General features: G+C 42.9%; 1 protein-coding gene across 2 annotated transcripts in view; it reads left to right on the top strand.

The window, feature by feature from the left end:
• spire2 (spire-type actin nucleation factor 2) overlaps positions 1 to 21185 on the top strand; it is a 29614-nt gene extending 8429 nt beyond the window's left edge. Inside the window, exons 4-16 of one of the 2 annotated variants that reach the window (XM_030053289.1) lie at positions 548 to 628; positions 727 to 891; positions 2252 to 2338; positions 5114 to 5231; positions 6983 to 7149; positions 8405 to 8627; positions 12305 to 12432; positions 13677 to 13814; positions 13948 to 14015; positions 14797 to 14824; positions 15471 to 15568; positions 19307 to 19715; positions 20956 to 21185. In XM_030053289.1, coding sequence (XP_029909149.1) covers positions 548 to 628; positions 727 to 891; positions 2252 to 2338; positions 5114 to 5231; positions 6983 to 7149; positions 8405 to 8627; positions 12305 to 12432; positions 13677 to 13814; positions 13948 to 14015; positions 14797 to 14824; positions 15471 to 15568; positions 19307 to 19715 — 1710 coding nt within the window. In that variant the 3' untranslated portion in view covers positions 20956 to 21185. Of the gene's footprint in view, positions 1 to 547; positions 629 to 726; positions 892 to 2251; positions 2339 to 5113; positions 5232 to 6982; positions 7150 to 8404; positions 8628 to 12304; positions 12433 to 13676; positions 13815 to 13947; positions 14016 to 14796; positions 14825 to 15470; positions 15569 to 19306; positions 19720 to 20955 lie in introns of both variants that reach the window. The other variant, XM_030053290.1, reaches the window with a different exon arrangement.
• Positions 21186 to 23961: the final 2776 nt, after the last annotated feature.

Below are 23961 nucleotides of genomic sequence, written 5' to 3'. Positions count from 1 at the left end.
TTTTTTTTTTATCAAAAATGATAGCATCAAATTGTGCAGGGTTCCAGGGCGACCATTCACCATGAAACATCATAACATCATAACTGCTGAGTCAAACCCCCCACAGATTCATTATTGACACTTTTCACTGTGAAGCAATAAAAATCGTACTTATTGCCCCTTTAAGTATGACAGCATATTAGGGCAATTATAGGGAGAAAACAAAATTACGGAGCCAGTGGAGGGGGGGTAATATTCTGGAAAAAAAACTTGGATAATCTCTGAGATTAAAGTAGTAAATTTATGAGAAAAAACTCACAACTTTACGAGAAAAAAAACTTGAAAATTCTGAGATAAATGTACGAGTTTTTTCTTGTAAATTTGCCACTTTAATCTCATAATATTCCATTGGCTGCATAATTTTTTTTCTCCCTGGCCCCTGGCCCCAATATGCTGTTGCATTTAAGGCCATTGTTACAGCTAATGCTTTTGTAATATGTGTTTTTAATTACAGTACACCAGTGATACACTGTAAACATGTTTTTTTTCCCGCTGCTTGTTCTTTCAGATGCTAAAGAAGATGAGAACAGAAGAAACTCAGGAAGACCGCTGCACAGTGGAACTCGATGCGTTGAAACACAGAGACTGGGTGAGATGTGACGAGATAAACAGCCTGAACAGCAGTAGGATGCTACGTGTCGCTGCGGGGTTATGTGATGCCTGTTGGTGTTCTCCTTCCCGTCCCAGGCACGTCTGTGGGTGCAGCTGATGAAGGAGTTGCGACAGGGCGTGAAGCTGAAGAAGGTGCAGGAGCAGCCCTTCAACCCGCTGCCCACCGAGTACAGCCTCACGCCCTTCGAGATGCTGATGCAGGACATCCGGGCTCGCAAGTTCCAGCTGCGCAAAGTCATGGTGAGAGCAACCAGTATGCGACCCAAGGCTCCTGATTTGCAGAAAGGGAGCTGAGCATTACAGCTGAACTGACCTGTGGTAGGGTGTTGTGAGTCCACATGGTGGTGAAACCTCCTCATCAGCTGCTCTGAGCTCCTCCATCCATAAGACTGGATTTCTATCTGTCCATTCACTTCCTTAGCAAAACTGCTAAATAACACTTTTAATACATAAACAATGAAATCAAAGCAGATAACGCCTATACAAAAAGAGAATTCCTGTTATCCATTGTTTGAGGAAATTAAAATTGTTTAATTGTCTTTGTTATTATTTTCCTTTTTGAATTGGAAAGTAGATCCAGCAGGAAGCAGCTGCAGGAAACCTCCACATAGTAATCTTGCGCCAGAAAGAAATGACCTGATAGTACTTTCATAAATAATTGTGATTGCACAAAAAGGTACAGGGAGTTTTATTTATCTTTTTATATTATATATCATAATCCGCTTTGTTTGCATTAATTTATGTGCCAAAAGTGTTTTTTTGGGAGCTGTTTTGCTGTGAAAGTGAATGGGAGAGATAGAAATACCACATTCTGGATTAGCAGCCCAGCAGAGCAACTAACACCCAGGTGATGTCCATTGTCATGAAAAATCCTTTAAAAAAAAAAAAAAAAAACTCATCTCCATAATGTAGAAAATCTTTCCCTCTTTTCTGAAATCTGAGCCCCGCTGAAACATTTTTTTGCACCATCATTTGACTCTGGGGACATCGCCCCGTAGAAATGGAGCATGAGGACATGGAGGGCAGACAGAGTTTGTTATTCCGAGCCCTCGCTGTGCTCAGCCTCTGCATGGGCTGCACTCTGCGTAGCGTCTGTCGCAGGCCGTGAACATGCTGAGTAACAGCATATACATGACAGCGTGTCACCTTGAGGTCGGAGCCACATTATTCATCCAGGACACAAATATTAATGAAGACGTCCCTGGATTTGGACTAGATAGTCTCTATTAGTAGTATTTTTGCTGAGCACTGTTTGTGCATAGATATGTGCAATATAAACCAGAACAGGAGTCGGTTGAGTCTGGTATGACGGTGTTATACAGTTGCACAGCTGGAAGGACATAATGCATTTTTGCATATTGTGTTTTACTGCATGTTGTATGGTATTAACAACTGTAGGAACATTATAACATGCTTGTAAAGCCATTTCTCTTGTCTCTTCCATGTGACTTCGAGCCACCTTGAGGCCCTCGCACCAATCGCACGCCTAACTCCTTGTCAGAGGACAAATGCTATTCCTGCAGTACACAAACAGTACAGTGACAGTGTGTCTCATTACAGATGGTGATGCTTCATCCTTTTGTTGTCTTGTGTTTCCCAGGTGGACGGTGACATTCCCACCAGAGTGAAGAGGAATGCTCACGAGCTGATTCTGGACTTCATAAGATCAAGACCTCCGCTAAAACCAGTGAGTGGTCTTGGCTCATACTGCAGCCAGCAGTTCAGCAGAGCGTGCATTCAGTGATCTTGAAGTTTGTGAGTTTGTCCATCTCTTTTTGTCTGGACATTGAGAGTACACCCACCTGACTACCACTCTACATGTCCAACCTTTAGCAGCACAGAGGCTTTGCAGCGACACACGAATCTCCTGGCAACCGCAGCTGGAGCCGTGATGGAGGTGTGGTGGAAAACTGAGTGCACACAAATAAAGGCTAGATGTATAAGAATGAAAACAAAAGATTCAAATTTAGTTTAGTGTCACATGGAAAATTCATTTCACTTCAATTCAGTTTTATTTGTATCACGTCAAATCATAACAAAGGTTCTCTCAAGGCGTGAGAGAGAGAGAGAGAGAGAGAGAGGTGCAGACTGCAGGACAGAGTGATGCAGTACAACATAGTGCTGTATAGTAATACAGTGGTGATAACAGCAGTAATGACAATACTAATAGTGTTGCAGCAACAGTAGTAATCATAATAACACTAATAGCCATAATAATAAAACTTCTGATAATAATAGTAGTAGTCGGAACAATGATAGTGAGAACAGTAAGAATGATAATCATAGGTCGAACTGCCTTGTCCAGCAGCTAACCGGCAAAGCAGTCAATGCTAATGCTAATAACATGCAACTACCAGCCACTGTTCACGCTCCCCTTGGCTACATGTTAGCTACAGAGGGGATGTGGTTAAAAAAAAAAAACAATCGATACAGAGATATTTCGTGACGCATCAGTTCAGATGGAATTCAGTTCCTTGACAGCTGTCCTGACAAATATAGGCACTCATTATGCAATGCACAAAAAAGCCAACAGGTGGCAGGGTAGGCCTTATAGCAGGTCTCAGTTCGCAGCAGCATGCAAATATGGGTGGGGGGGGTGGGGGGGCTGTCCACATGCATTATTGTTGCAACAAGGCATAAAAGAAAACAGAAAAGGCCATTTTAAGTTATTTGTTCTTGTTCTGTTTAACCACTATACAGTTTATCATGGCCGTTGTAGTAAACTGTGTGTGGGACACACACTATCAGTGTGTAATGTGGAGTTGTTGGCAGCACACAGCTCTGAGCTCTAGTACTGTAATAATCAGATGGGCTAATATCTGGTAAGCTGACTAGATATGGTGGTCGGCAAGCTAGCAAGCTAGTATTACCTAAACATTATTCAGTCAGATATATCGCGCAAAGATCAGTTTCCAGTAAAACACAGCAAAGAAATGAACATGGTCACTCAGTTCGGCTGAGATGACCAAGTGGGACTGGAATCATCTGTTCTGAACCTCGGAGCTGAAGACTTCCAATATGGCTGCCAGATGGTGTGTTGCATCCAAGCTGCCAAAAACTGGTGGATCTTGAGGCCGAGGCCCTGGTGGCTGCACAGAAAGTCTCTCTAATGCCATCTAGTGGTCGGCTCCAGAACAAGTCCAAACCCCACCCACCTGCATGCAAGTCAATGGGAGAACAACAACCCAACTTGTAAACATGAAGTCAATACGTTTCCTCCACAACAAATGAACGGTCTCAGTAGTTTTGCTTCTTCTGATGGATCTCCCCATCGCAGTTTTAGAAATGATTGTGGCCTGAAGGGGGTGTGATGTGCGGCTGTTTGAGGACGGGTAGCCCGCCCAGTTCACTGCTGAATATCGGACACATCCGTCATCAGCATGAGATTAGCTGCACCTCCACGCCACCCGTGTCCTGCCTACTCTACATCCAAAAAATGCCAAATGACAACATGGCAGTCACCATAAATCACAATCTCCTGGTTTTAAAATGAGCAGACAGAAACCACTGAGTGGTGTCATGCTCACTTCTCTCACAGTCCACTGAGTTATTTCCAGTCTGAATAGTGTCAATCATCAGTTTACACTACACAGCATGAATGGATTAGCAGTGTTCAGGCTTAGATCATTAAAATCAGTTCAATAACACTGCAAAATTTTTCAGCTATTTTTTCTTGCTCTACAAGTGTTTTACGATTAATTTTCAGGTCTTTTGTCAGGGTTAGGACAATACATCAGGCTTGTACTGGCCTTTTATTAAAAATGCCAGCCAGTGTTGTCCACCACTAATTTGATGGATATGATGCAGTTTGTTTGATTACAAATTTATTGAATAACTGAATATGCATTTATCTATATTACTGCTTCTATTGTTATCAATATTAGCAGTAATGCTGATTATGATTGTGGGTTCCATTGCAGGGTTTTAGTGCCCCTGGAGGACAGACTGATTACTGAGCAAGATTTTGGAAATTCTGCTGTGCAAATGGTCAAATGTAAAGATATTTGAATATCTATACAAAAAGGTATCTGGAATCCAATTAAATCTGAAGAAGAGCTGCAACACAGTCATCATCATATTTTCTGTTCTACATAATGTGCCAGTAAATAAAAATCATACACAACAGCTAAAAACAGAAAATCATTTTAGTGGCTCATTACCTGCAAAGGACAGAACCCACAACTTCTGCGTGTGTGTGAGTGTTTCAGGCTGTCTTGCTCTTGCCACGGTGTAAACGTGATCCACCATGGACACAACCAGAAGCAACTTTATGAAACCACTGCGATTTCTACTTTTTTACACACAAATTAAAAACCACGTCCAGGAATATTATATCCCATTTCTGGTTTTGACTCAGTTTTAATCCTTCGCACACTGTTCCGACTGAATCTTCCTTTTTGTCCTGGTCACCTCTTTGATTTCCCAGGAGTGTTACTGTCCTCTCTTAATTTTCTCCCATCAGGTGTCAGAGCGCAGCCTCCCTCCTCCTCCTCAGGAGCAGCAGTCTCTCCATGACCAAGTCCTGGCTGAGATCAAGCAGGAGAGGAAGCTGAGGCCCGTGATTCCAGACAGCTCCAGACGTAAGGGGCTTTCCGCTGCACCATGCATTCATAATAATACACTTATAAATACTAAACTAAACTTAAGCAAGACATCTCAGGTGTAAATGTGGATTTTTGGCCAGGTGGGTCAATCCCAGCACACAAATATCCTCATTAGTCGTTCCCTTGGGCTCCTAACCTACAATACTGTATTTCTCTCCTTAGCAAAACAGCTCCCAAAATAACAGTTTTAGCACAGAAATGAACACAAACAAAGTGGATTATGCTGATATAAAAAACAACAAGTCCTGGTCCATTTTTTTGAGGTAGCTTCTTGTTATTTTCCTGTTGGAGTTGGAAAGTATTTAGGTTGCAACTGTTTGTACCATCTAATGATGAGATAAATCTGCAGTGTGCATGTTCACTCCTCCTTCTGGCATTTTTAAAAGAGCGCTGGTTGATCTAAGCCGGCGGACACTAAAACATCAGCTCACTTTACTCCCTCTTGTGGGTTTGTAGAGGATCACTTACTTATTTGTTCTGTCATTTCTATTTTGGGGGTATTTTCCATGGAGGGAAAATGTTAGGATTATCCTTGTGTTTGGAGGTAAACAAAACTTGCTCTCCGTAGAGATGCAAACAGATTGTTACCAAGAGGTGGCTGCCTGATAAAGCAGCTGTATGTATGTGTCATCATAGGAAACCAGTTTGGAAACTATCAAACTAATTTGTCTTTTGTTGTTATCGCAGCTCTGTGGTGTCTCTAAGTGAGAACAAATGACAGGGTTCATAGTCGGTTTGTCTCTCTGATAATCTGCCTGCATGCACACGTATAACATTTAATTCAGTGTTGTGCTCTCTTTGCACTGTGTGTATAGCTGATGATATGCTGAAGGTGAGTGGCCACCCACACAGCTAAATGACAACGTGAGGGCTCAGACTGCAGACTGTCCGATGTGCACTGTGGCCCTTACGGCTCCTGATCCAGTTAAAATCTGCACGCTGGCTTGCAGACTGCATTGTGTAAAAGGGGTGTTGTTACATGTGGGCGTGGTATTGTATTTCACTTATATTGATCAGCTGTATGCACAGATGAAGGTCAGGCTAATGCTGTGTGTGTGGGCTGCTGATTGTGTAGAGAATGTGAATATGCCTCTTAACAAAGTGAACAAACATGGGACAAATGATTTTATTAGATAAAGTAAAAAGAAACAGTATACAGCAGCATGAAGGGACTGGTTGGTCTCATGGTCGGAGAGACTGTATGGTAAAGAAATGAGAGTGTTGGAGAAGACGGCTAGCCTCTGTCTTGGTGTTGAGGTTCGTGTTTCACAAAATTAAGACCACATTTCCCATAAATCCTGCTCCTTCCAGTCCGCCTCACTGGCATCTTTGGTTTTCCTGAAGAGGATAAACATGAATGAAACCAGTCTGTTTGTCTGTTTGTTTTGTGCCTTAAAGGGATAGTTCACCTATATTGAAAAATGTGATATTAATTCACTTCCCCCCTAGCTGCAGTGGTGCTGTCTTTCTGTCATCATGCTGAATACCTGCTGTTTGCAAGATAACCTGAGATTTAGAAATCCTTTTTGCACTGATCTGCTGTATGTGTGTTCACTATAATGTCTCACAATGAAAGTGATGAAGATTATTATTAGAAGTGAATATGCCAGTGACTTAATAATGTTAAAATGGTACATGTAGCCCCATTTCAAGCCAAAAAACCACATATAAAGTCACTGTTTCTGTAAAGTCTAAGTATATCTGACTTGTTCTTTGTCTCCTCACAGCGTTTGGCTCTCTGCCCTGCCTCGCTCAGACTTGTCCCTGTAATGTCAAATCTACTTCATGCATTGACCTGTCTGTCTCGGAGCCGGGGCCCCGGCAGCCATCCCGCCCTCGCGTCCTGCTCAAGGCGCCGACTCTTGCCGAAATGGAGGAGATGAACATATTTGAGGTGAGGTGAGGTGAGAGAGGAGCCTGACACTCAGATGCAGGAATGGAAGAGAGTTAAAGATATAGATTTATTACCTGTTTGCTGCAGCAGAGTGGCACAGGGGGAGGACAGCCGTGATCAGACTGAACGCTCTCTTTTGTTCCAAGCTCCTCTTTACTAACGTGAAATGGTTTGGATCACTTTTCTAAGTTTGGTGGCGAGTGGAGTGTCTGTGGTTACAAAGTTAAAAAAAACATGCTTTCTTTGTAGTGTGTGCCCCTCTTTCTACTTTTCTTTACGTTACACACAAACAACTTTAACATAAAATTGAGTTTTGGAGTGTTGGGCTGTGTGGGCCTGGAGTTATGAGGCCATGCCTGAGCTGCTAATCCAGAATGCTGTATTTCTATCCATAGCGTGGCAAAACCAGTCCTAAAACATCACTTTCAGCACATAAATGAATGCAAATAAAGTGGATTATGCCAATATAAAAAAACAACAAGTCCCAGTGCACATTTTTAAGGAAATTGTTATTTTTCTATTGGAACTGGAAAATAGGTCCGGCAGGTAGTATCTACAAACAACGTCATAGTACTTTCACAAATAATTGTAATGACAAACACACACACACACACACACACAAAATGGGTACCAGGACTTGATGTTTCTTACTGCTACACTGTCACTGTCATAACTGAGGAACAGAGGAAACAGCGAGCAGCTCCACGACCTACAGTCTATAACAAATAATCAATAGAGTAGTCACGGGAGAGGAAGAGCAGCACTCAGAGCAGCTACACTGACCGGGTGCAGCCCACACATGAATAATTTAAGCACCAATAATGTGAACAACCATAAACACTTGTTTTCAAGGGCACAATCTCAGTTTCAACAAACTGTCCACGACAAATCACCCACACATAAATCTTTCTGGGCGTATCTTGGCAGTATGTCAGTGATGATGTCACTGGTTTTGTTGTTCAAGTTTGATATGTTTCACCTTCAGATCAGCGTCACAATGTTTGAATTGCCGGAGATGCAATTTAAAAGGTTAGAAATAAAAAACAACAGGCCTATAAACTGAACCACATAATGTAAACTGGCCTAAGTTACACTGTGGGTCTCTCACTTGTAATATTTCTTCCTTGCCTCATCTGCTCTCTTCCTTTCTTCCTCTTTATTCTTCTATTCTCCACACCACCAACCCTTACTTACCTCTCACTCCATACGCTCCTTCACATCCCTTCTCCCTCTTCTCTTTCCTTTGTGCCTGGAGGAGGAGGAGTCTCCGGATGGAGGGGAGCTGAGGAGGACAGAGAGCTCCCCCACGCCTCTCAAACGGGATCGCTCCTTCTCTGAGCACGACCTGGCCTTGCTCCGTGGAGAGATGCTTCCTTCGCTGTCCGAGTCAGCCCAGCTGGGCGGGGCAGTCAGACTGAGGGGCGAGAGGCCGCGGGCCCAGACACTGTCGGGCGCCGGGCCGCCCCCTGCATACAGAGGTCAGCATGTAAATGACACTTTGCTTTGGCTATGAAAGGTGAAAAGCAGAGACAGGAAACGTCAGGGACTCTGTGGGACTGAATTGTTGGAATATCAGGGAAATTGACAAATGTCAGATCCATTGCCTTAAATAGTGGTTTTCCGCTGTTTTTCTCCATAACAAACCCAGCTGCAGCCCACACCGAACTATTTAACACTTAAAAACCCTTAACAAAGCAGGAAGGAAGAACATTTTTGTTTTTTGTTTTAAACTTGAGTAGGTCACAGTCTTGAGGTCCATGGAGGGCCAAGAGTTTGCAGGTTTTTATCCCAGCTAAACACTGCAGCGGCTCATTTCATTAATTGTTTCCTCTTCCCAGTGTTTGGTTGCAGTGAAATCCTGCAGCCTCCTGGCCCTCTTTGGCATGTCAGCCACCAAACACTTTTACACCAATGAACTGTTTACACTGGCTGCAGTTCAGCTCTTATCCCATGGAGGGCGACAAACAGCAAACTGTATGAGAAGCACATGCTTACCACTCTGCGCCTCAAGGTTTTTGAGGGTCTGTCTATTCTTTAAGAATGGTTAGTGAGCATAATGTGCATGAATTTGTCAACAAAATGACCACAGAAATCTGTTTGTCTTTCCAGTTTCATTCATATGTAGCTCCTAGAAAAGTCAAGGCAACAGCAAAGAACTACTTATCTCTGGCTGTGTGCTAAAAAAGGAAAACTCAAAAAGGTGCTTTCTTCACCTTTTCACCTCTAACTTGATTGTTGTTGTTGTTGTTGTTTTAATTTCAGGCCTCAGGACAGTAAATAGAGTCAGATTTGAAAGGGTTTAGTGTTGTGTTGTCTGCTGTATCCTCTCCGTCCGTAAGAACACCTCAAGCATTAACACTGGTTATGTGTTGTCTTTTGAAATGATGAGAGATGAAGCTACGTCGTGTGGCCCAGAGCCGTTCATCAAGAATAATGTGTGTCAGTCCACAGCGGGTAACCAAGTGCTTACAGCACTTGGTTGCAGGGAGTTGAAAGGGATTACATCTTCGGTGTAATTGAATTGGGAGAGTTGTGATGGATTCTAATCAACTTATAAAGATGTGCTGATATAGTATGACTCAGGAAAAGGAGACGGAAGCCGATGGGTGTGAATTGTGCGCCGGAGCTCGGTGCCTGAATGCTGCAGGAGAAGACGTTTCCTTTGAGAAGGTTCCTGATCCGTGCATCATCAGTTTTCCCTGACACATACAGTGGCGGAAAAAAAAGTTTTCGGACGCCCCATGCATTTGTGAAATATTGCATTAAGAATCACTCTTAGGTCTTCAAGTGCAATTTCTTTTAGTACAGTCACAGCCAAAATACTAAACAAATCCTAAAAAAGCCATTAAAAACTTAAAATTGATTGGTTCCATAAAAATACATAAGAAATTTTGAGTATTGGGTCATTTTGGTACCAGTGATGAAGGTTGTTCTTTTTATTAAAAGACACAATTTTTGTTGCCAAGCTTCATGTCTATATAAAGCCAGCACAAGTTCTTCAGACACAAAAATGGCTAAAACAAGGAACCTAACGCGGGAAACACGCCTGAAGATAAAGATTCTCAGCCAGGAAGGGTACAGCTGCCGCCAGATAGCGAGGAAGTGCAGATGCAGTCCTTCAGCAGTTGGATACACTCTGCAGAAATACAGACGAACCAACAGCTTGGAAGACAAACCAAGATCTGGGCGTCCAAGGGTTTCTTCAGCAAGAAATGACCACATCCTGATCCGCATGTGCAGGCAAAACCGCCGAATGACATCACAGGAGCTTCAGCAGCAGTGGTCAAACCAAACTGGTGTCCAGTGTTCCACCTGCACTGTACGTGGCCGACTTTTAGATCATGACTTAAGGTCCTACAAGGCTATCAGGAAGCCCCTGATCAATGAGAGACAGAGGTTAGCCCGGCGTCGTTGGGCCCAGGCACACAAGAACTGGACAGCCAGGAACTGGAAGAAGATTCTGTGGTCAGATGAGTCCAGTTTCCAGCTTTATCTTCCTCCTACTAATGTGAGGGTACGCAGAAGGCCAGGCAAAGCATTATCTCCAGCATGGACAGTACCTACTGTCAAGCATGGTGGAGGCAGTATCATGGTTTGGGGATGCATGAGTGCTGCTGGTGTTGGTCATCTCACTGTCTGTGATGGCACATTGAACTCTGCCAGGTATTTTACCGTTCTCGAAACCCACATGCTCCCTTCTGCGCGTGCACTGTTCCGTCGAGGTAAAAACTGGATGTTTCAACAAGATAATGCCCCTTGCCACACATCCAAGGCCAGTACTTGGCTGCAAGAGCACAGTATCCAGGTCTTAGAGTGGCCAGCTCAATCCCCGGACATGAGCCCCATTGAAAATCTGTGGTGGATTATCAAAAGGTCTGTTTCAAAGTGTAAACCAAAGAATTTAGAAGAATTAAAAGCAGTAATTCAAGAAGAATGGATAGAAGATTACCCCTCAACAGTGTGAAAGGCTCGTGGGGAACATGCCAGCCAGGATTAGAGCTCTACTACGTGCCAATGGCAGGACTACTAAATATTAATTTGATGATGTGATGGTTTATTTATTTTTTGTTCAGTTTTGAACACATTCTCTGTTATTTGTTGACTTTGATACCGACAATGTTGAGAATTGACATATTTAAACTGTCAAGAATTTAGTTTTGTTAGTTTTTCTTGTAAACAATAAACAAAAAAAATATAATTTGTATTTGTTTGTATCTGTCTAATACAGCCACACCTTTTGAAACACAAAAAAGATTTTTCCACAAATATTTCATGATAATATTTGAGATTGTGTAAAATTTTAAGGGTGTCCGGAAACATTTTTCCACCACTGTATATGGAGATAGTTTTGGAAAAATGATCCCTAGGTCTGTCCATTCCCATTCCCATCCGAGCCGTGCTCCCTGCCACAGGCCTCAGGCTGGGCTGAGCAGCGGCTGGTAGTTTATTATGTAGTTCAGGACTCTGCCAACAGGGGACTCTCCAGCCTTATCCATGTAAATCTGAGACCGTAAGCCAGTAAGCCTGCACTGTCATCAGCAGCTGATTCAAATTATATGTACTGATACTGTTTACCAGCCATTCTAGCTCCTCCATCAGCTTGTTTACCTTCCATTAGAGCCGAATTGACACGTTCCATTTGCAGGATTGAAGGGCCACCTAATCTCAGCCGTGTGGGCTTTTTTTTTTTTTTTTTTTTTTTTTTTTACAGTTGCATAATTTAAAGCCCACTTCCCACCCTCCACCCCACCCTCACCTTCACTGGGTGGCTGGTTAATTTCTAATGATCCCGGCCGAGCTCCTCTTTTGAACGAGGTGTTGAATGGCCCTCTCTGTGTTGTCTGAGTTACGGATGTGACCAGTTCAGGCTGAAGTGCTCGGCTAAAATCTGATTAATAATAGACAGCAGCATTAGTGTGCTGCTGAATGCTCTGGAGGGATGAGATCTGAGGCTGGATGAAAACATTGTTGGCTTGTGTGATAAGAATTAACTGGGCGGACCAGGATTCACTCCGCTGTCCTCATTTGAATCCTTTTTTAATTTATTTTTTTGAAATTCTGATTAACTCTCGGTCTGTGTCTTCCTCACTTTCTTTGTATTTCCTGTCTCTTTCACTTCCATCCATTCCCTATCGGTTTCCACCCCCTCCTCTAGCCTCCCTGCCAGTTTATGGCTGGATGCCCCCGTCCCCGGCCCGTCTGTCCCTGAGTTCAGTCGACGAAACCACAGAAGGATCAGAACCAGCGTCCAACTCCAGAGCTGGAAATGAGCACCAGTGGATGGTGAGTTAAATGACCGTATCAGATTCTGCATGTTTAGTGTAAACGCTACAAAACGTGTATGCTTCAGGTTCCCAAAGCGAGCAGCGGTATGTTAGAGCTGCCACATCATTTTTCCTCCCTTTTGTCATTAGTTTCCATTCATTCCACTACGACATGAAAATTATCTTTCAGAGACTTCACACTTTCTTCACACCAGTATTGCATCACCGTAATGAAGTCGTCCACATTAGTTTTCCCAAAAGCAGCAGCACTGTTGTGTCTCTCTGCTGGAAAATCTGAAACATTATTTGAAATTTGTCTCGGTTCCCAAGTGGGTCCATTTAAAATCAAACTGTTAAGGTAATACACATGACAGATAGATAGCAAAACAATCCTATTGGTTGTGGAATTTCTGTAATGTAAATTTTGAGGTATACTTCAGACAGGGAAAATCAGGGAATTGGATCAGGTCCTTGGGAATATCAGGCATTTTTACACTTGACAGGGATATAACAGAATTAGTTTTATAGCCGTGTTCACGCATTCATTGCATGTCATGGTTTTCAGGCGAAGCGAAGCAGAAACCAGGCAGCTCACCCGTTTGGAAAAACAGCACGGTCAAACAAGGAAGGAGGACACTTAAATCATCCAAGTGCCAAGTGTACTCGATGAAAGTCATGCAATATTACACCCGGGCCTTGATGGGAATCCTGTCGACAAATTTCACAAGATATAAAGGACTATACATGATATAAACATATAAACATAGTCACTACTACATATTCTATACTGCAGTTGGTCTCAGAGGGGGGTTTGAGGTTCCCAGTGGTCCTTGAAGGGGGTTTTAGTGGCAAAGTTAGTAACAGTTTAAAGAAATACTCCAATACTTCTTTGAAAACAACTTTTTTTTTTAAAATTCCAAGATATGTATTTTAAATAAACAGGATCCATTGAGCAGGCAGGCATGATTTCCCTCAACTTTTTAAAAGATTTAGGGGGGGAAATTGCAAATGGAGATATTTTTCGCATGGGGATAAAAGGTGGAAGACTCAGAAGACACACAGCAATATTTTAAAGCAAAAACTAAGGAGATAATTCAGCTGCTTCTTTGATTTAAGAAGTAAATATTTTCTGTGACTTCCTGTGTAGTTTGACTTTTCCCTCCTGGAGACAAAGACTTTAGGAATATTCATGCACCCTGCAGCAACCCAAACCCTAACCCTCTCATTGATCTCCTGTCTTCTTCCACTGATGACTGTGTTCAGGAGGAGTTCAGCCACCCCGTGGAGAGTCTTGCCTTAACCGTCGATGAGGTCATCAACGTGCGCCGCGTGTTGGTGAAAGCAGAGATGGAGAAGTTCCTCCAGAGCAAAGAGCTCTACAGTAACCTGAAGAGAGGCAAGGTAACCGACCGGCTCTGGTCTGCTGGCTTTCTCTGGTGCTGACAGCTGGTGCTGTGTTTCACAGACTTGCTAATTGTGTGTGTGTGTGTGTGTGTGTGTGTGTGTGTGTGTGTGTGTGTGTTTCCCCCCTCAGATTTGCTGTTGTTGTAGAGTGAAATTCCCTCTCTTCTCTTGGCCATCCACCTGCTTACTGTGTAAAAGGTGCAAAAGATCCTCTCCTCACTGTTTGTATGATTTTACTTTTAAATTCACATCATTCATTCCAAAACGCGAGCTGGTGTCAAATCATATCTGAAGTCCACTGCCTTATAGTGAATAACTGTATTATCCTGGAGCAACAGCTTACTCATTACTGTCATGGTGTATCCAGTCACAGTCATACTCCAACAAGAAGTGGTTTATTTGCAGTTTCACAGGTAAAACCACAAAGCAGAAGTAAAAACTTGAAAATCAGAAAAACTGTTGCCATGCCATGACTGTGATAAAATTCATTTACAATGCAATATGAAATCTGCATCGCTGCAGATTGCTGCAACCCATTGGTATTAATCCAGCTGGCACACAATGAGCATATCTACGAGTAAACAAATGCACGTTGACCGAGCGCAGGTGAGGGAGTTTCTTAAAAAGACAGTGTCAATTCATCCAGTAGCGATGTTAACAATAAAAACCGAGTCTCAAAGTTTAAAGTAAAAGTGGCTCTTTGACAGACGTGACTGAAAACATGTGTTCATAACCTGCTCAGTTCATAGTTGGCAGGTATCGTCTCAGGAAATATCAACCAACATGTGTTTCTCTATCAACCAACAAGGGTTTGACATTACAGGGACAACATGTGGACTTCAGATTCTCAGTTTAATGATGTTTTCTACAACCAATAATGACCATAAAAATAATTTTAATGAAAAATTACATTGTAGTTTACCATCCCTTTACTGTTGTGTAACGCTGATGTGCTCATTCATATTTCTTCCTCTTGCAGATCAGTCTGCGGCTCCTGCAGTGCTAAGGTAACCTGCATGATGTGTGTGTGCAGCCATGCCCGTGCAGTGACTTTATTTTATTTTTTTTTTGCGAATGCTTTCAACACTCTGTGGTAATTTGGGCTCACGTTTAGCCTGACAGAGAACTAACCCTTTCTAAATGCGATTATTGTACAAGAGATTAATGTTACTTTAATGCTGCCTTGTTTGGTCAAGTGGCTGTTCTGTGGATGTTAATTCTTTTAATTTTGATTTTGTTGCCCCAGTCCCCAGACCATGTGGATGTGTCGTTCTGTGCTCTGTAGGTTTGACATACGGGGTGTTGTTTCTGTGGTTTTCTGAGTTTTTATTTATTCATTTATTGTAATTGCCTCTGTTTTTTGGGGGTGTGGGACAGGTGCTGTGTTGTTTTGTACTGTGTAACATACTCCTGGTTTGTGTGTGTGTATGTATTAGTTCATGCATATCCTGTGTATGTGACTGTGTGTGTGTGATTTGTGTGTGATGTTTGCAGTGTGTTGCTGGACTAGCTGCTGGCTGCTAGTTTATTTTACATGTGTGGAGTCTGTACTCTGTCTGTTTGAACTGATGGATGTCATTTGTTTGTCATTTTGGAAATGAGTGTGTAAACTCTTCTTTTTCTCTCACACTGTCTTCCTGTTGTTGTGTCCAGATGAAGATCCCCTCAAAGAAGATGGCCCACATCCCCGTGTACACCGTGGGCTTCCACAGCACTCCAAAGAGCCATGGGCAAAAAAGCCAAGTTTATAAGTGAGTCGAGCTGAGGGGCTTTGGAATTCAAGTCTGTCAGGGGATCGGATTCCATCCAAGTATTTTTAGCAAAATTATTGTCAGGACTTTCAGTTTTATTGAAGGCCTTTGGAGAATAACTGTAACTCATTTCAGCCTCACTGAACTCATAGCTTCTTATGTGTGACTGCGCCAAGACAAAAAAATCTTAAACACACTGATAGTGGGTTCACACATGTAAAGGTATATTTAGTATATTTTATATATTTTACCGAGGTGAAAGGTGAAAAACTAGTCGGCAGAAGGTGCAACATTCAGTCTTTCATCCTGACCCCTGTAAACCTGAACAGACTTTCCCGTTCAAATCAGCATAGCAGCACGTTCAGGGTGGCAGGCATTTTTATGTGCATCTGTGCCACAAGAAATGTCACCGCTGCATAGAGGGGGCAAATTTTCAACCCCCCAAATCAGGACCCTTAAGTGCAACACACATTCATGCATGTGCATGTGTTTGTGCTTATGTACACACTTGTGACATTTTACCAGGATGGGGGACAATTATTTCAGATCTTAGCACAAACCACTGAGCGCTCCTTTCAACACCATGACCGTACCTCAGCAGACGAGAGAGAGTTTTGTCTCCCAAAATAAAAACTGTATAATGGCACTGGTCAACATTAAACACCAGGACTGCACTGGTGTCATATAACCAGTACTCGAGTTGAGGGGGGATGAGGGTGGATGGCATCCCTCCTGAAATAAAAATGGTCAAAATCATCCCCCCTGTAAAACTGCCATCCTCACTTTTCATCAAGTGAAAAAAATTGACCATCCCCCCTGAATTTTTTTTACAACTCGACTACTGCATATAACATTTGTATTGATTGACAGATCCCTTGTTTTTTGTTAAAAGGTGTGTGACTGTGCACAAGTTCAGGCTGCTGGCTGAATGGCGGACCGACTGGCAGTGATCTCTGCAGCTATTTGAACCCTGGCATCATTACATTCAGCAGAAAACACTGAACATTTATGATGTTTGTTTAAAAATGTGGGAACAAAGACATGCTTCAAACGCCCTGCCTGTAGAGCAAGTCGTTTCTGTGGTGATCTGCAGGAAAAATCTGTGCTGAATGTAACACTGCCGGCCTCTGAGGGTCACGGTGTCAAAAGCAGAGGTCAGACTGCTTTGACCCTGGCAGCTTTAGATTAAGCAGAAAACTGAACATTCAGTAAATAATATGTATGTGTTCAGTTCAAATTGTGGGCGAGAATATCAAAAAAACATTTGTCAGGATTCAGAACACCCAGCTTGAAGCCAGGACAGTTGTGCCATGCCGACTCCCACATCCCAACTGGTGGTGAACTGTTTACCACTAAAGCAAGCAGCCACAGCACAACATGTCCTCACAGCTCTCAAGCTGCTGTGACACACTGCACAGCCCCACACATGTGCGCTGTCGTTCAGTAAACATCAGAAGCAAAGCACCCACCTCTGGGTTAGGGTTAGGGTTAGGGTCACCTCTGGGTTTGGAAAGTATAGATGTAGAAAGTCCAGTTGCATTCATGTGCTTTCACACGCAAAGGCAGAAACACTGTTATCATCAGCTTGTCAAGCTAATGGCCAATGGCAGTTTTAGCCAAGAAGTGGGGTTTTTCACTGGTTTACAAAAACACACATAATGAAAGCATTGTGTTTAGAGACTGTGTATGGATATACTGTATAGCTGTGGCGCACTGAGGTATAATCAGTTGACTGTATAACTTGGCAGGGTGTTTATGCGCACTTCCTGCAGGGAAACTGGAACATACAATAAACCTGACACAACATGAATGGGCTAAAACACCTGTGTCATACAAGGCTACAGCAAAAACATACAAAAAATACACAATAGCATTTATACATGTCTCCCATAGGAAAAACAAAACATATCCTACCATTGCTGGTCTGCATTTACCCACATTTTTCACATACATAGAACATTATTTACAGTATTAAAAAAAACCTAAAGACTGGAAACATCAGGTTTCTAGCATTAATAAACTTTTTTTGTTTACATATAAAGGACAGAAAAAAATAAAGACTTTAACGTAGCCAAAGTTGCAAGTAATTTGCCTTTTTTTTTCTTGCCTCATTTCCAAAGTTCCCTTAAAGTGCATTGGGCATTTGGACGGACAGACAGACTGACTCGGTGCGAGCTGCTCCACACTGTCTTGCGATCTTTCCGCCTGTGAGATCCAAGGACAAGTGCACACCTCAGGTCAAGACCACAGGTTAAATCTATTTATGTCCCTCCGCTCCCTCGCTCAGCCGCTGACTGCTAACCTGCTGCAGCCTAAGCAGAGACAGTCTTTGCTGACTTCAACCAATCGGAGATCGCATACTCAATCCACTCACCGACCTCTAGCCTCTGTCCTCCTCTCTCTCTCTCTCGCTCTCCCCCTCCTTCCTTCATCCTTTTGTTATATAATGTGCGCCTCCTGCAAGGCCTCTCAGCAGCCATTATGTAATAATTAACCGGCCGGCTTTAATACCCTCACTCCTTGTGGTGCTGCTGCGAAGACAGACGTGAAAGAGAGCGCAGGAGGTGGAGGGAAAGAGACAGACAGAGAGAGAGAGAGACAGAAAGAGAGAGAGAGACATGGAACATGTCAGCGGTGCTGCTGATCTGCTGCCCAGCACCTGGCAGCCCGGCCCGGCCCGGCCGCCAAACGACAGAAACACCGGCTTTTATAACAGCAAATGTTGGTGTTATTGTAATCAGAAACGCTGACCTTAATCTTTGTATTAGTCACTGCGATGTTGGTGCCACTACACGTCTTCATATCCGGGTTTTTGTTTTTTTGGGGGGGGGGGTTTTGTTGTAAACAGTTTACCTGTGTTGTGTTGATGTCCTGCTCACTTTGAACACGCTTGGAAATCACAAGATAATAAAGCGTAGCTAATTACGCCGTTCTCCCAGACGTTCCGCTGACTGATTTAATGTGCCAGATGGGATGTGTGTCTGTTTATTTGTTTTTGTGTTTGGTCCCAGTTTGAATAGTACTGCTTTTTAAAGGGATAGTCCAACCATGTTTTTTTTTTTTTTTTTTTTTTTAATTTTATATTACGTCTCTAACTCCCTAGCTGTCATGTTAACAGCAGTAGTTCTGTCTTCCTCTCTTTGTTACTGAGTGCTGCTTACTAGCTGGATGCTTTAAGGTGGTGATTTTTAATAGTGTTAGCTGGGGGGAAGTCCAGCTCAATGGCAGGAGGCTAACAGTTAGCATGTGGAGCATCCAGCCAGTATCAGTATCATCAAGGAACAACAACAACAACAACAACAACAACAACAAAAAAAAAAAAAAAAAATTGCAAAAATGTAAAGAAAAATTAAGAAGAAAAGTCAGAAAACATAGGTGGCACACTTGCTTTTTGTGCCTCTTTTTAACTTGCCATTGTTAAATTTGTTTAGGTTTTTGATGTAGTAAATATAATTGACATGCTGTGACGTTCAGTTGGTGATGCTTGTAAGATCAAACAAGCAATATGAGCAAAATTCATCTGTATTTTCATAAAAGCATCAACATACAGGACCTACTTTTCCCCTCTAAAGGCCCTGTCTTCATATGACTTTGATCAGCTTGATCCAAGTTACTGACTGTGAAATGATGTTTATATAAAAAGATTGGGGGTGATGGGGTTGTCCGCCCTGCTTGTGAAATTGCACTAAATTTCCTGACCAGTAACATCTCCTCGTTTCGCTGCCGTCCCCCCTGCAGGTCCCTCCGCAGCCTCTCGCGCCGCTCGGTGGAGGAGGAGTTCCCCCACCTGTACGCTCACGGCTGCACCCTGCGCGACATCTGCGCCGACTGCACCAAATTTGTCGCCGACGTCATTTCATCCAGTCGCCGGAGCCTGGACATCCTCAACAACACTCCCAAGAGGGAGAGCATGGCCGCTGCCGCCGCCGCCGCTCAGAGGCCGCAGCCGTCCCACCCCCAGACTCAGCCTCGCCCTCACACCTCCCCACACGGCCCGCAGTGCCACGCTTCGCCTCTCCTGCAGTCACAGCGTCACCCCCAGCTCCCAGCTCCCCAACCCCTCCCTCGTCATCCGCAGCAGCTTCGTGCATCGGTGCCGTCACCGCAGCTCCCCGCCTCCAAGAGGATGAACAACATGAACCAATGAGTAGGTTGGCAACTGTTTTACTCCCTCCACTCACTCACACACATCCTTTCCTCTCTCCTTTAACTGTGTCACTCACGCGCTCCACGTGTTCATCAGTGCACACCAAGAAAAAGATTACCCCGAAAGTTCAGGTTCAGGTTTAAGTTTCATTAGAGCCCCAGATCACTGTTTACATTCTCAAAGGGTTAGACACAAGTTTACAACAGGCAAAACTGGGTGACACCCGGTGACTTGAACCCTCACAGCAGGCTAAAGCTAACAGGGAAAAAGGAAAGAAATGTTGAGAAGGACCACAGAGAGTGGGTGTCCCCTTCCTGGCCAGTCAGGTGTGCAATAGGTGCCGACCAGGTGGGCCAGTTATCAAATTAAATTAGACAATATGAATGAATTTGAAATTTTGCAAAGTGTACAGTCAGATAATAGTGCAGAGCAGGTTCTAAAAAGAGCTGTAATGACTCATAAACTCTTCCAATGATTGAAAGAAAAGATGGTGAATCCGAATAAATAAACCAGTTCTTTAAAGTTCTTTTAACACCGCAGGTCTGGAGCATTTTGCATATTCTTTAGCAGATTCTTCACAGCACCACAAGCCTGCAGACCCACTCTCTGGTGCTATACAGAACCCTTTTTGCTGAGAGCGTAACAGCTTTAAACTACCACCGCCAACCTCACCCACCCAATTCCCAGCCTGCAAGAGCACTCCATTATCCTCTGTATCTCACCCAGCTGAAGTGCTCGGGGCCCACACACACACACACACACACACACACACACACACACACACAGACACCACACCCCCAGTAGGAAGCACTTCATCCCGTGTCTGCCTTATCTATCACACCATGACTTCACTCCCTGATGCTCACAACTGGAAAGGAGAGATGATGTGAGGGAAGAAGAAGGCAAACATATGGGAGGAGAGGGCAGATTGGGAAAAGAGTTCGAGGGCGGGGGGGTTTACACTGTGAGAGAGGAGGCGGGTGAGGTTGGGGGTGTGCGGGGGGTAATTTGAGGGCAATAAAGGCCAAGCAGCACAGAGTCCAGATGCAATCTTAGCATTTGAACTCTGTGTGGTTGCCTTGTTTTTGTCATGAATGTAACTTACTCTCAGTGACACCAAAAGAACACACTGTACAGTCATAAGCTCGTACACCACGTTAATAAAGTTTATTTTTGATGTGTTCAGAAAGGGATGCGTGTCAAGCGGCTGCTACACAACAAGGTCTATTTTGCATTTTAGATGTGCTTGACAGGTCAGAGGTGGCTCTGGATGAGGTACAGTAGCGGTGACACTGTGAATGTAACGGGGCGAAGCTGCCGACGGCACGTTTTAACTGGTGCGGAGTGACGATGTGAACTGAGCAGGTGAAACTCCCTCCTCTCTCACGCCACGTGGACGCTTGCAATCTGCTCTGGTTTTGTAAACACTAAGTAAACCTCAACTGCAATAAAATCTAACGTCAAACACGACCAGCGCTGTATCTGTGTTTTTACTGTCCCTTTGAATACTGTCTGAAAAAGCTGCATGTTCAATAATAAACATGGGGGTATGATTTGGAAGCTAAATTTCATTGCATGGGTCATTTTTGGCCTTTCTGTCACCACCTTACCAGTCTCGGTTGACTCATTTGTTTACACCGGATGTGAAGAAGGAAGGATAAATTCATCCACTTTTGGTAGCCAAATGCACATTCTGATAAAGGTCTTTGTTGGTATATAAAAACCAAGACATTTTGGCAGAGAGCTTTCATCAACATGACAAAGAGACAACATATATATTGTATATAGTAGTCAAGATCCATGAGTACAGGAGCCTGTGCAAAATAGAACAACTGGCTGAAAACATTTGGAGGAGCAGTTCACCCAAAATGCAAAAAAGATATTTTCCCTCTCAGACCTAGTGCAATTTGTCCATGTAGGTTGTTTGTGTGATTTGGCAAGGTTTCCAATTTGTAATGGAGCTGAATGGGCAAGAGAAGAGAAAATTTACGAAGAACACCAGTTAACTGTGTCTGTCCACCTCATGTGTTCTCCTCAGGGGCAGACAGGTACAGTTTTCAACAATGTTCTTTGGCAAGAAATAATTACCAACAAAACTTTTCTTTGCCTCCAAGCACCGTGGATTATATCGGCTATGTGTGTGTCGTTGTTTTGGGAAAAAGTTTTGGGAAAAGTAAATTCTTGATGGTTCGAGCTCCACAAATGAACACCCATCCATCCTCTTTGTGCTGGGGTGTCAGGAGACAAGGAAGACTGTGGCAGATTGGAAACCTCACCAAATCACACAGAAACTCTACCAGAGGGGTAAGTTGGAAAATATGCTTTTTTTTCTCTACTATTTTGGATTAACTGTTCCTTTAATTAAATCCTTTAAGAGTCATAATAACTTTCCAAAATGCCAGCCTTAATGTATTTAGACCAATCAGAATTCAATTACTGCCAAAAGGTGTTTATTTTTGAGTAGGCCTAAATAAGTTAACATTTTCCCACAGTGACTGCTTCAGACACTCTTTCAATCAATCAGTCAGTCAATCAATCACATTTACTTGTCACATGTAATCATATAAGGTGCAATCAAAGAGAGTGTATTGGATACATTTAGCAGGAATTTAGCAGAAATACAAGCTAATTACCTCAATGCCTGGGCTAGATTCTGGCTTTATTTGGCCAAATATATTACAGTAAAATGTGAACCTATATCCTGTGCAATGATGAACGATGATCCATTTGTTTCTGATATGTTTTCAGTGGGGAATCTGTAAATTAATAAATGTGTCTGCATCTTGATGTCTCCTGGGTAAGGTTTCCCCATTCTGTTCTTTAGCTGGGCTGGAGATGAGGTCTTTCAAATAGCCTGTAAATATAAATATGTATAGCTTACATTCAGAGAAAATTCATCTTACTTTCTACCTTTTTCTAGTTCATACACCTTGGATCTAAGGTGTTTGACAGCTTTGTTTTTTTCTGTTGAACATTAAAAAAGTGGACACTACCTCACTGATTGTTGTCTGGAGGTGCTGGAGCAGATATATTGAACAATGCAAAGATGAGGCTTAGAATAAAACCAGGGCAAACGTATTATGAAAGTACAATTTAGGGCTGTTATTGACTTTGGATCTGTTAAGTTGCTGAATCAGTCTATTCCATCTTGATGATTTTCCTTCCTTGAAATGAGAGATTCATCATCACAGCATTTTTATTGATTGCCTATTAAAGCAGATGGTGTTATAACCTCCAGAATATGAAAAAAGCCTGCAGCATATCCAGTAATACAGCATATAAGGGCAACTTGGTAGTGAACTCAATTAGGCATTGTCCCCAGTCAGTGGGTCTATAATGCCTCCATAAAACCCCGCCTCTGTTATCATGAATAAGTAATCCACAGGTCTAAATGTCCATTGGCTGTCTCTGTCATCCGCTCTGAGTTTTCTCCTCACACTCACCAAGCTGAGTCAAGCCACACAGAGTTAATCAGCTTCAGCCTGGAAGTTAGGTGATTTTGCTTTCAAGTTAAAAGCAAACAGAGTAATTAATGAGGTATGAAGACATTTGTGGGAGAAAAACCAACTGTGTTTTCATTTATTTCTTATTCTTCCTTAAATGTACACTGTGCTGTCCCCTGTAATGAAGTTGAAGGGGAACCTCTGGTCAAGTCTCTGTTCATTTCTTAGCTCATTTGCTCTGCTGTCACACCTCATTCATGGACTCTGATCATCAGGGTGACTAAAGTTTGAAGAATGACACTATTTCACCATTGCACAATTGAAAATAGAGAAATAAGAAAAGATGAGCAGAGAGTGCAACTCACCCTGAAATCACAGGGCGGGCTTTACCATTAGGCAAGGTGAACATCTGCTTTGGACCTGCAGTGTCATATATAAATTAGATTTTTGTTTTCCCTAAATTATGACTTCTAATAATAATACTAAAAGAAACTGACAGCACTTTTATTACTTTTGCATATGCGGCCATAAATAACAGATCATACTATTTTACTCAGTGTCTTTATTGATTTAAAGGTTTGTTGACAGTTTTCAGGTGGGTCAAGAATAAGTAATAAAATAAGAAGAGAAAAGGGTGTGAGGGGGGCCCCACGCCAGGGTTTTTCCCGGTCCCCCAAATCACTAAGCCCGCCCCTACCCGTGATTTGTATTTACACTGTTCCGACACAGCCGGGAAACTGACTGCATCGTTTTTATTTTCACTTTCACTGTCTTATTTTCACTTTCGCACGTTGTAGTTCTCA

Source organism: Myripristis murdjan, chromosome 6, assembly GCF_902150065.1.
Source record: "Myripristis murdjan chromosome 6, fMyrMur1.1, whole genome shotgun sequence".
In the NCBI taxonomy this organism is placed as follows: domain Eukaryota; kingdom Metazoa; phylum Chordata; class Actinopteri; order Holocentriformes; family Holocentridae; genus Myripristis; species Myripristis murdjan.
This window is presented reverse-complemented; position numbering and strand designations above follow the sequence as displayed.